At 38.4% G+C, this 12,811-nt stretch overlaps 1 protein-coding gene across 1 annotated transcript in view; it reads right to left on the bottom strand.

Moving 5' to 3' along the window:
* DTHD1 (death domain containing 1) overlaps positions 1-12,811 on the bottom strand; it is a 60,636-nt gene that overhangs the window by 17,895 nt on the left and 29,930 nt on the right. The window contains 1 exon segment of the mRNA XM_036101904.2: positions 11,807-12,051. Within this exon segment, the coding sequence (XP_035957797.2) occupies positions 11,807-12,051 (245 nt within the window).

Below are 12,811 nucleotides of genomic sequence, written 5' to 3'. Positions count from 1 at the left end.
GTAGATGCTATTAAGTAATAATTGCTAATATCATTGGGTGTAGCAATGGTACTGTGTTTTTTTTAAATCCTTACCCTCTTAGAAAACATACAGAATTTTTTTACAAGTAAAGTGATACAGTAGCTTTAAGTGATTTGCTTTAAGAGATTCAAACAAAAAAACCCAGTGGTATTAGGTGAAACAAGAACGGCAGGGGCACCTGGGTGGCTCAGTCTGTTAAGCGTCTGCCTTTGGCTCAGGTCAAGATCCCAGGGTCCTGGGATGAAGCCCTGCTCAGTGGGGAGCCTGCTTCTCCCTCTCCCTCTGCCCCTCCCCCCTGCTCATGCTTGCTCTCTCTCTCTCCCTCTCTCTCAAATAAATCAATAAAATCTTTTTTAAAAATGGCACAAGATGATGGGTCCATGTAAATTCATTACGTATTTTCTCTGTTTTTGTGAGCCTTTGAAAATCCCTACCCCCCCCATAAACTTTTAAAATAAATAAAAGACACCAACAACAGTCAATACATATCCTCTTGTTTTCAACGTGGATATTATTGTCATTGTACAGTCAGTGTAGAACTTCCTGAAGGCTTTGGCAGAAATGCTTGGTCCACACAATAAAAGGAAGTGCTTCTACACAGAGAAATCTGAAGACCAGCATAAACCCACAGAGAAGTAAGATTAAGAGAGAGAGGGAGGAAAACAAAAGAAAAAAACAGGTTTAGAGCAAGATGAGTTGACCGAGAGTCATCTAGCTTGGAGAAAAATCTAGAAATTAACTTTTTTTGGAAATGAAATCAGACTGCTACCAATCCCAGAAGAAATCCCAATCCATATCTTTGTTTAAGCTCAGGTCTTTCTTAGTCTTAAGCCTGTGTTCATTTTACTGCAGCCAAGCTTATGTTTTTGTTTTTCCATTAGTTCTTTCAATTGCTTCTTAGAAAATGGCTCTTTTTATTTAGGGCTTTAATTTGATCATGGCTTTGTCAAGAGGATGGGAATAAATCTCTCTCAGCCTTTGAAGAAGTCAGTCACGAAGGGAGACACCTTCAGGACGCTGGTAACCAGACAGACCAATTCAAGAAACCCCACCTGATGTAAGGAGCTGGGACAGATGGAAGGAAGGGGCTTTCAGGGATGACCGCAGATGTAACATGAGCAAGGTTCTGGATAATTCCGGAACTATAGATAGGACATACATGGAGTCAATAAAAAAAAGTTGTCAAAATCAGTCTGGAATAGATAAATATAATTTTAAAATTAGTGTCTCCGTGTTCATTTTTTTTTAATCTACCAAAGGGCAAAATGGTACATATATAGCAGTTGCAGCAAGGATGAAATGACATAAAATACACAGAGCACTTCCAACATGCCCAGCACACAGCAAACACTGGCTAAATGTTAACTATTGCTAATATACTTGAAACTTTGCTCACTATTCCAAGCAATTCTGGCAAAAGCAGATGCCTTTGATCCATAAATGTAGCTATGTGGGAGACACTACTGATTTTATTTATTTGAATTATTTTCTTTTTTATTATGTTATGTTAATCACCATACATTACATCATTAGTTTTTGATGTAGTGTTCCATGATTCATTGTTTGCATATAACACCCAGTGCTCCATGCAGAACGTGCCCTCTTTAATACCCATCACCAGGCTAACCCATCCCCCCACACCCCTCCCCTCTAGAACCCTCAGTTTGTTTCTCAGAGTCCATCGTCTCTCATGGTTCGTCTCCCCCTCCAATATCCCCCCCTTCATTTTTCCCTTCCTACTGTCTTCTTCTTCTTTTTTTTTTTTTTAACATATAATTTATTATTTGTTTCAGAGGTACAGGTCTGTGATTCAACAGTCTTACACAATTCACAGTGCTCACCATAGCACATACCCTCCCCAATGTCTATCACGACACTATTGATTTTACAAGCAGCTCAGCAAATCAAAGGTACGCAACACCGTTCAAATTTATATAAACTACCTCCTCTTTATTGTTCCACTTTTAAATTATAATCCCAATGCGTTTTTGTCAGTCCTGAAGACTGTCAAGGTGCCTGTTCAGTTTGGAGCATTGTTTTTTTCTGGCGTATTCTAATTTCTAGATTCTAGAATTAGATGCTAATATCTAATTCCAATATTCTTTTGTAGAATTTCTTTCGAGTTTCCTGATTTTTTTTGCCTTGTTTTGTTTTTTTGGCTTATAGATAGGAGTAGCCTTTCCAACAGAAAGAGTGATATGAATATTACCAGGAAAGGCCTGGATAGCCACAAACATCTTCCTTCCAGGTTTGGCCACAACTGTAAAATCCCCACATTAGTCATTCCTTTGAAGGCATGGTAGGCTTCTGCTAAATGTAACTAACCATTAGGGGGGAAAGCAAACACGTAAAGCTTTTGTGGGCTATAAAGACTCCTCCTTCAATTCTTTTATCAATTTCCCCAGCATGCATTCATTTATTCATTAAACAGTTCAACAGAACATTATTGAATCCATACCTGGGAGATGGGGGATTGCAAAATGGAATGATCTCTGTTTCCAGCCCTGAGGAACTCAGTTACTGAAGGAGACTCTAGGTATCACAGTGAAGAGTGCCACCATTGGAATCAGACAAACTGGATTCCAACAGTAGCTTTGCCATTCTCCAGCTATTTCCCCTTGAACAAACTGCTCCATGCTTCCCGCATTCTCTGAAGTGTCCTAGAACTTACCATCTTGGCCATTCACTTGCAGTTAATCATCAGTTCCTGTCCTGTGAGATTACTAGATTGTTGTAGTCAATTATTATTTATCTATTGCATTGTTTTATAACTTTTGAAGTATTTATGCTTTACTTCCTGAACTGGATTGTAATTTCCAAAAGCTAGGGCTTTGACCACTATTACTATTATCTTTTAGGTCTTAGGTAATATCCCATATATAGCTGGCATTTAATTAGTAATCATTAATTGACATATTGGCTGATATTTCTACAGAAAAACATTACAGTTGGAGTTCATGAACTGGAAATTGTTTGAATTAATGAACATCATTTTTTTACTTACTAAATGTTACGATTTTAGAATACATGTAAACATATCAATTACTTTTTTGTTAAAATTTTCTCAGAGAGGGAAGAATTTATGTGTTTCCTGTGTAAAAGAATTCTTGAAATCCACAAGACAATATGGAGCACAATTCCTGGTTTAGTTATACTGTCTGCTGAGCAGAGAAAACCTTTCCTTGTATGAGCAGACAGTGAAGGAGGGGGAATGAGGAGGAGGAGTGAGAAGGAACAGAGAAGGAGAAGGGGGAAGAGATGGGGAAGAGTGGAGGAGAAGGGAGAAAGAGGGGGGAGGAAAAAGAAAAAGGAGGGGTAGATAAAGAGGAAGGAGAGCAGCAAGAGAAGGGAAAGGTTCTCTTATGATTATACTGGTGGGCAAAGCCCCTTCCAAAAAAGGATCCTGTTTCTGGCTAAACCAGTTTTGATCATTTTCTTCCTTAAATATCTCATATACAATATAAGGTAGATTTTTCAGTGGTATGGTCAAGGCTGTCTTTGAAGGTCATTCTGATGGCTTAGAGGAAGGTAAGATTGCAGTCATGGAAGGCAGGTCAAGGAAGAGCCAAGGAGAGCTAGAACTGCAACAATGGAAAGAGGGAGAAGGCTTTGTAAAATTTTCACAGGTTAAAAAAAAAAATGGACATATCTCTACTTACCAAGATTTTAGTGTCTTTCTTCTATAATTGATAGGGGTGGAGCATAAAGCAATATACATGTTATTACAATTAACTCTAGTGAGGAAAGCATGAAACTAAGTTACAGAAAATTCCAAAATCACCATGAGGTTCATGATGCCTCCCCTCCACCCACCCCCTGTCAAACACACACACACACAAAAGCCAACAAAACTCTGATTTCTCTTATCCAGTTTCATTTGAAAAGCATACACCTGGTAAATTCTGCTTTCTTCACAGCCAGCAATGGGATATGAAATTCCATGTTATTCTTGAACCTTAAAATAACCCTGTAAATGATTACAACTAAAAAACCTAAGTAGAATTGAAGAGCCTGTGAATGTAAAAATTTTCCATACCTCCGGATCTTCTTATTTATATAGTTGAGATTATTCTTTATAGTACTTTATATGCTTAGGTTAAAAAAAAAAAGTCATATTAAAAAAAAAAAGTCATTCCTGACAGGGCAGGAAGATGGCCCTGTAAGTCCAAAGTGGTGAGAAGATGGTGATTGTGGCGTAAATGGTGTACCAGCCTCTGCCTGCTTCCTCCCTTTGACAAAGCAAGTTATTTAATGTGGTGAGAAAGTAAGTGTTGAAGCAGTATCATTATTTACTAGAAATCACATGTCATGAGTTCAGTTAAAAAAAAAAAGAGGAAGTTCAGGCTAAGCAAAACTTGGGTCAGCAGATGGCTTACGTAAATATGTAGGTGAGGTATGACTGAGAAAGTAGGGCCCCTGCAGAATCCCACAGAAACAGCCTCCAGACCCAGAACCCTTCTCTCCTTCAGAGCAAAACTTCCAAGCAGAGAGGAAGACTAAAAGGCAGTCACAATAGCACAAATAACCAAATGGCAGTCACCTATGTGACGCGATTTCAGAAGCACACACATACGCACACACCACTTCCTTCCACCTAAAAAAACCTTTGAGAGTTTTTTGAAACTTGCCTTGTTTCTGCCAAAGTACAAATAGAAATGGTGTGAACTGAATTCACTTGAATATTCTGTAAAAGAAGGAAGTTTGAAGCACAGCTTAGGAAAGACTTAGAGACAAATCATTGTTCTTTTCCACCATAAGTTTACACATATATTGATTATGTGACCATTTTCAGAAGATCATATTGAAATGTGAATTAGCATGAGGACCCTCTTTATCATTCAAACCAATTCACCTCTCTCTTCCCCTCCAATGAGCATTCGCCAGGGAGTCCTTGATTAAAATTCATGCCCATGGCAGTGTGGGTACTTGCTGTTTCCCTCACCACAGTGCTCTCCTGGCCACACAGACAGATGAGTTTCCTGTCAGTTACTCCTCAGCCCAGAAGGCACTCCACAGGGAAGCTTCTGTAAGCACACACTTCAAATTCTGTCAACCCTCCAAGGCTAATTTATTTTCCTTCTTGACACTTCTCACTTTCCTCTTCACACTTTGTGTATTTAAAATACAAGCTCTACTTACGAATTCATTCATTCAACAAACGTTATTTGAGCTCCTAACCCATGGCAGGCACTCTTCCAGGGCCTTGTAACTCAGCAATGAACAACAGATAAAGGTTCTTGCCCTCAAGGGGCTCATGTTCTCATTGTGAAGTAGTAGTGCTCCTATGATAAACATAATAAACAAAGAAATAAATGTTAATATCAATGCTTTAGAGGAAAGAAAAAAAAGCAGAGCACGTTAAGGAGGATCAGGAGTGTCAAGTTGTGTGGGGAGGAGTAGAGTACAATAAGAAATAGAATCAGAGTAGGCCTCAGAGAGAAGGGGAAATTTCATCAAAGAATTAGAGGAGGTGAGGGTATTGGTCTTGCTGGTATCTGATGGATGGAAGAACACTCCAGGCAAGGGGAACCGCTAACATAAGGACCTGAAGCAGAAGCATGTGTGGCAAGTTCCAAGAACACTAAAAGGGTCATTGCGGCTAGAGTTGAACAAGGGAAGAGTATAGGAGAGACTGTCCTAGAGTCAATGAGGGCCAAGTTCATACTGAGGAAGTAGTCTTTTACCGTGAGTGAAACTAGGAGCCATTGCAGGGTTTGGAGCAGAGACAGGAAATGATCTGACTGATGGTTTAGAGGCTCATTCTCCTGTGAGTTGATAATAGTCTGCAGAGAGGTAAGAAGAAAATGAGACCATACCTAAAGAAACACTACTGTATGTCTGGTCCATGGGATACAAAAAGTTTTGGTTGAATGGATTAATATATGAAAGAATGGAATATGGAGGCTGAGGAATGAGACACAGAGTTCCTCACAAGCATGAGGTAATGGGTGATATGTTTTCACATCTTTGGAAATCAGACAGTACATTAAGGTCAAACATCAGAATTATGTGTTATGTGAATGTGTATGTTTCTATCTATATACATATATATAAATATTTACTGCTTGTCTTCTGTGTGAAAGCACTTTTACTTTTTTTTTTTTTAAGATTTTATTTATTTATTTGACAGAGAGAGAGAGAACAAGTAGGCAGAGAGGCAGGCAGAGGGAACGGGAGAAGCAGACTCCCCGCTGAGCAGGGAGCCCGATGCGGGGCTCGATCCCAGGACCCTGGGATCATGACCTGAGCCGAAGGCAGACGCTTAACGACTGAGCCACCCAGGTGCCCCAGCACTTTTACTTTTGACAAATGCCTTCACCTAATTTACGCTGCATGTACAAATGTGTGCATACCGTGGTGTTCATTAATGCTAACCTCCATATAATAGGGCTGCTTTCATTTCCTGAAAAATAGCATATTCTAATACTGTCAAGCTGAGGTCAATTTTTTTTAAAATTCTGAACTTTATAGAAGGGATCTGTTCTTACAAACTGAAGGTCATGGTTTCAATTCCCACTTAGCTATATTAGTTTGAGAAGAGGGAAAATTTTCTACAGTCACAGATTTTTTTTTCTCAACCCAAAAAACTTCTAGTAAGCAGGCATGAAAAAGGGCCGAAAGAGTGTATCTGGAAAGCCCTCTACAAACCTATCTGGAAGAAAAAGAAAGGACTAATGGCTATGAACAGTAGCTTGATATATGAAGGTCAACAGACAAGTAAAATGTACTATCTTTAAACATGCCAATAGAGTTTCAAGATTATCACTGTTGAGACTGAACAATCTTGGGGTGCCTGGTGGCTCAGTCTTTAAGCGTCTGCCTTCAGCTCAGATCATGATCCCAGGGTCCTGGGATCGAGCCCCGCATCGGGCTCCCTGCTCAGCGGGAACCCTGCTTCTCCCTCTCCCACTCCCCCTGCTTGTGTTCCCTCTCTTGCTGTGTCTCTCTCTGTCAAATAAATAAATAAAATCTTTTTTTAAAAAAAAGACTAAACAATCTTAAGGTTTGAAGAAATTGCCTCATTCATCTGACTATTCATAAATAATTATCGAGCATGTACTGTATGCCTGGCACTGGAAATGCAAATTGAACAGGACAATATCTGTGCCTGGATAATAATTGCATTTCCAACTAGAATAACATCACCCTCCAGGAGGGAAAATTCGCTCTTGGGCAAGTTGAAAAGACTTTGCACTTTTAATTTATAAAATACAAATATGCATACTGTGTATCTGTGATATTAAAATTTAATGGGGAGGGTTGATTAGAGGGAAAAATATCTAAAAAGACTCCTTAGGAGGGCAAAAACAAACACAAAGATTGAGAAATATTTGTCTACTGGGAATCGAGTGATTATGATAAAATACAGTAACTGGGGGCGCCTGGGTGGCTCAGATGGTTAAGTGTCTGCCTTCGGCTCAGGTCATGATCCCGGGGTCTTGGGATAGAGCCCCGCATTGGGCTCCATGCTCAAGTGGGGAGCCTGCTTCTCCCTCTCCCTCTGCCATTCTCTCTACTTGTGCTCTCTGGCTCTATCTCTCTGTCAAATAAATAAATAAAATCTTTAAAAAAAAAAAAGATTACATTAAAAAATAAAATAAAATAAAATACAGTAACTGCAGAGATAAGGAAAGTGTAGGGTGTTGTGGGAACACATACCAAACACACCAAAGTTTATACGGAAGGGGAAGTCAAGGAAGCCTTCCTGGGAGAAGTCACACCTCAGCAGAGCTATAAGGGATGACCAGTAGGATTTGTTCAGGCAAGCAGGTGAGGAATGGTTTGCTAGAATCAAGGAAGAGGAAGAGCTTATGCAAAAGACCTGGACAATCACTCACATGGACTTTTATGGAGTGGAGCAAAATCTCTATAAAACCCTAAGCCATCTAGCTTGGCTAATTTGGCTCGTTGATTCATGAAGTTAGATAGGCCGCAGAGAAAACACTGAAAACTGAAAGCTGAATTTGTGTCATGTTTTGGACCTCACATTTGTCCTCTCTTCCATAAGGGGCTTTCTCTCCATTGTTTGCCATCATCACAGTGAGGCCCTCACTACCTCCTGCCGGAGAATTCCAACAGCCCCCTTACCGTCTCTCACCAGTGTCCCTATAGCAGCAGAACAACAGAGTGAGCTGAGGAAGTCATGTACTAAACTGAGCCACCTGGAGAATGTCCCCAATGTCCCCTTCCTCTGCGCTGGACTCTTCATGTAGATCCAAATCAACTCTGCCAGCTAAATGTTTGCAAATGAGGCTATAAACCACTGGTTCAAGCAAATTTGAGTGCTCCATTAAGTCCGTACTTCTTAAATTTTTAGAATCTAACGAACACTACAGACCTCCTCCTCATTCATCCGGTCGCAAATATTTAAAGGACCTACAATGCGCCAGGCACTGTTCTAATCACTGACAGTGCAGCCAGAGTAAGGAGACAAGGTCCTTCGCTCATGGAGTTTGCTTTCTCAAGGGTCAAAGGCAAATGGAAAATATATGAACAAATACATAAATCTAATAATTTCAATTAATGGTCAGAGTTACAAAGTAAGTTTTAAAAGGCTCATGGGTTAAAGAGTGACTTTAGAAAAGGATGTGGGGGAAAAGTCATAGGAGGTGATACGTAAGCTGAAACCGGAATGATAAAGAACCAGCTATACGACCATCTGAGGGAAGCGAGTCCCAAGTGTAGTGAGCAGCAAGTGCAAAGGCCCTAAGATGGAGATGAAAATGCACAGAGGGAAAACTGATAGTGGGTGTACATTTATACAGCTATACTGTTCTTAAATATAATTTTTTAAGTATAAGTGGTTTAATAGACTGCTACCCTACATATGCCTTCCAAGAACCCTAGAATCTCCTCCAAACCAGCAAGTAAAGAATTAATGTCTCTACAGCCCAGCACCTCGGCTGTCATGGCTACTTTCAGTTTGACGGATCAGAATCCAGGTCATATCATTTGTTATATAATTTTCCTATCACCTTTACACTAAAGCATAATACTCATGAAATTATTATACAACTGCAGGGGTGAACACGGAAGTCCTAAAATCCACCTTATGTCCTTGAGTTTATCTAAATCCTGGTTTTATCTGCTAAAGAGACAAGAGCAGACTGAGGTTGCACATGTGGGAAGCTGATTTTCTGGGTTTGCATCCTAGTCAGACACTTACTTAGCTATGGGACCCTGAGCAAGTTGATGAAAATTTCTATGCCTCAGTTTCCTGTAAAATGAGAACAGTGATAATGTCTCATGTGCAGATTTAATAATATAGGGCATGAAAAGCACTTGAGAGACATTAGAAATTATTATAATGGTTACTATATGAATTATGAATCCCTGTTAAGCTATGCCTACCACCTCCAGTCCAATTCATTCCTTTTTGTCATATTTTTTCTTCATTTCCACTGGCCAAATTTCTACCAACTTACAAGGCTCAGATAAAATGCTATACCCAGGGGCTCCTGGGTGGCTCAGTCGTTAAGCGTCTGCCTTCGGCTCAGGTCATGATCCCAGGGTCCTGGGATCGAGTCCCGCATCAGGCTCCCTGCTCGGTGGGAGCCTGCTTCTCCCTCTCCTTCCTGCTTGTGCTCTCTCTCACTATCTCTGTCACTATCTGTCTCTCTCTCTCTCAAATAAGTAAATAAAATATTTTTAAAAAATGCTATACCCACCATGAAATTTCTACCAGCATCAGCTTCCAGAACAGCTATTTTCCTCCTCTGAACAACTATGAGTACAATTTATCCCAAAAGTCTAAATCATTTATTGTCTTACAAGGTGATTTTGTATACAGTTAACCCTAGAAGAACACAGGTTTGAAATGCATTTTTTTATAAATACAGCACATTACTATAAATGTATTTTCCTTATGATTTTCTTAATAATATTCTTTTCTCATTTATTGTAAGAATACAATATATTAAGCATGTAGCATACAATATGGGTCAATCAACTGTTTATGCCACGAGTAAGACTTTTGGTCAACAGTTAGCTATTAATGGTTAAGGTTTGGGGGAGTCCAATTTTATACTCAGATTTTTGACTATGGAGGTGTTGGTGCCCCTAACCCCTGAGTTGTTCAAGGGTCCACTGCACGTGTTTTCCATACTCTGCTACATTGTAAATCATTTAGAGCAACACTGCCCCATAGAAATATATTTTGAGACAGGGCGCCTGGGTGGCTCAATTGGTTAAGCGACTGCCTTCAGCTCAGGTCATGATCCTGGAGTCCCGGGATCGAGTCCCACATCTGGCTCCCTGCTCAGTGGGGAGCCTGCTTCTCCCTCTAACCCTCTCTCCTCTCATGCTCTCTCTCACTCTCTCTCTCTCTCTCAAAAAAAAAAATAAAAAAAAAAAGAAATATATTTTGAGACAAATAAGTAATTTGAAATGTTCTAGTTAGCCACATAAAAAGTCTTTTTTAAACAGGTGAAATTAATTTTACGGGGTTAAGTAATAATGTATTTTATTATATTACTTATATTATGATTATATATTTTATTTAGCCCCATAACTGAAATATTATAATTTACTATAAAATCAATATAAACAAATGATTAATGACTTATTTTACATTTTTTTGTACTGCGTCTTTGAAATCTAGTGTGTACCTTACACTTAGAGCACATCTCAATTTGGACTAGCCATATTTCAAGCGCCCCACAGACACATATGGATAGTGGCTATCATTTGGGACAGCACAGTTTTAGGGCATGTATTACCCTCTATATCTCTGCATTTTTCATAATGCCTGGCATAGCACATAACCTATTTCAGAAGTTCAATTAATATTTGTCAAATTTATTAACTACTTTGTTAATTAAGTTAAAATCAGTACAAAATCTAACAGTACGGAAAACATATTTCTGGTATTCGTGACACAAAGAGCAAAAACATGAAAAAATAATTTTAGCATCTTTAAAGAATAAGTTTACTCTTTAGAGTGATAAAGTGAATTTTTCAGTTATACTTCTCATTAAGAATATACTTTAGAAGTACTAAGTCCTGGATCATTGAAGAAAATAGTATGCACAGCAATAAAATTATTTGTTTGACCTATTTGGAGAAACAATCCAATCTTACTTTCCTGTTAAGAATAAGGATTCGGAGGGGGAGATGAACCATGAGAGACTATGGACTCTGAGAAAGAAACTGAAGGTTCTAGAGGGGAAGGGGGTGGGGGGGATGGGTTAGCCTGGTGATGGGTATTAAAGAGTGCACATACTGAATGGAGCACTGGGTGTTATATGCAAACAATGAATCATGGAACACTACATCAAAAACTAATGATGTAATGTATGGTGATTAACATAACATAATAAAATTAAATTAAAAAAAAGAATAAGGATTTTAGGTAAGAGTAATTCACTCTTTAGTGTGCAGGATTTGATAAGTCTGGATGAAAATATTTTGAAGTTGTTTTCCTGCTCACCATATGACTTCTTAAATGTGTTGTGCTCTGAAATATATTCAGTGTTTCATAAATGATTTTCCAGTTATTCTGATGCAGTTACAGAAAATAATGACATTATTTCCATAACCATTAAGAACATACTATCAGGACCAGACCAACTTGAATTATTCCTGTTAGAAAGTCACGATGAAAGAAAGTGAAAATCGTGATATGTATTCCACCACTCTAAAACTGTAGCTACCCACTCCTTCCTTATCAACTCTAGACCTGCCTTTCTTTTTAACCTTAAGTATCCATATGCATGAAGTATAGATTATGGTAGAGAATTATGAAGAATTAACAAAATATGGTAGTTAAGGAAGTAAAATAACTTACCCCTGGCAATTTCAATGGTAATTTGCAAATTGGCAACTGATAATGGTTTTCCTCAAGTATAAGAGATTGATCCAAGTTGTGGACTACCTTTTCTTTAGGTATTTTATAAACTACAATGGTGCCCTTATAATGAGGGCAGCTATAGTTTCCAAATTCATCCACCTCTTTGATTTGGAGTTCCAGCCTGGGTTTTCTTTGTAAATGAAAAATAAGCTTGTAATCTTTTCCATAATCCTTCCCATTGCCTAAGAAGAAGTGAAATACATTTGTTACTATTAAAATTTACCACTTTGTCTTATTTACTTTTTTAAAATCCAAATAACTATTTCATTTTTTAAAACTTTTTAAGCTTTTTTGGTGTCATCGCCTTCTGCCAAAATTTAAGCAGCAATAGGCTGCGACTGCAGATTACTAAAAAGATTTCTTATCTGTAATTGGACCAGGTGCTCTCTGGCTTCTCAATCTAATAATCTTTGATTTTCTTTTTCCATTCCGTTTTGCTTTAACAAAAAACTATTGGAAATACTCAGTTCTTTCTGTATTTAGAAAATTATTTTTACCTTTCAATAATTGTCTTTTTTATCTCCCCTAACTATTAATAGCATATGGGACCCTATCATGACCTCACAATAGGCATTCTAGATGTACGGTAGCCACTAGCAGTGTGTGGCTTGTAAAATTTAAGGTGAAATTAATTAAAATAAATAAAATGAAAAATCAATTCCTCGGTCACTCCAGCCACAGTTCAAATATTCAGTAGCAACCTGTCTAGGAGCTACCTTACTTGGTAGTGCAGATGCAAAACATTTCCACCATCACAGAAATAGAGATGTTTTAGCAAAACTTCAAAATGGAAGACTTACTAGATTCATGTTACTGACATTTTTATTGAAACCTGATTAATTCTGCCAAATAAGGGTATATCTTCTCAACTGCTCATTGAAAATACCAGAGCTTTAGTGGAGATTACTTTTCACTCATGGGGGTTTTACCAGGACAATTTTA

Source organism: Halichoerus grypus, chromosome 3, assembly GCF_964656455.1.
Source record: "Halichoerus grypus chromosome 3, mHalGry1.hap1.1, whole genome shotgun sequence".
In the NCBI taxonomy this organism is placed as follows: domain Eukaryota; kingdom Metazoa; phylum Chordata; class Mammalia; order Carnivora; family Phocidae; genus Halichoerus; species Halichoerus grypus.
The sequence above is the reverse complement of the archived record's forward strand: the minus strand, read 5'-3'. Positions and strand labels throughout refer to the sequence as shown.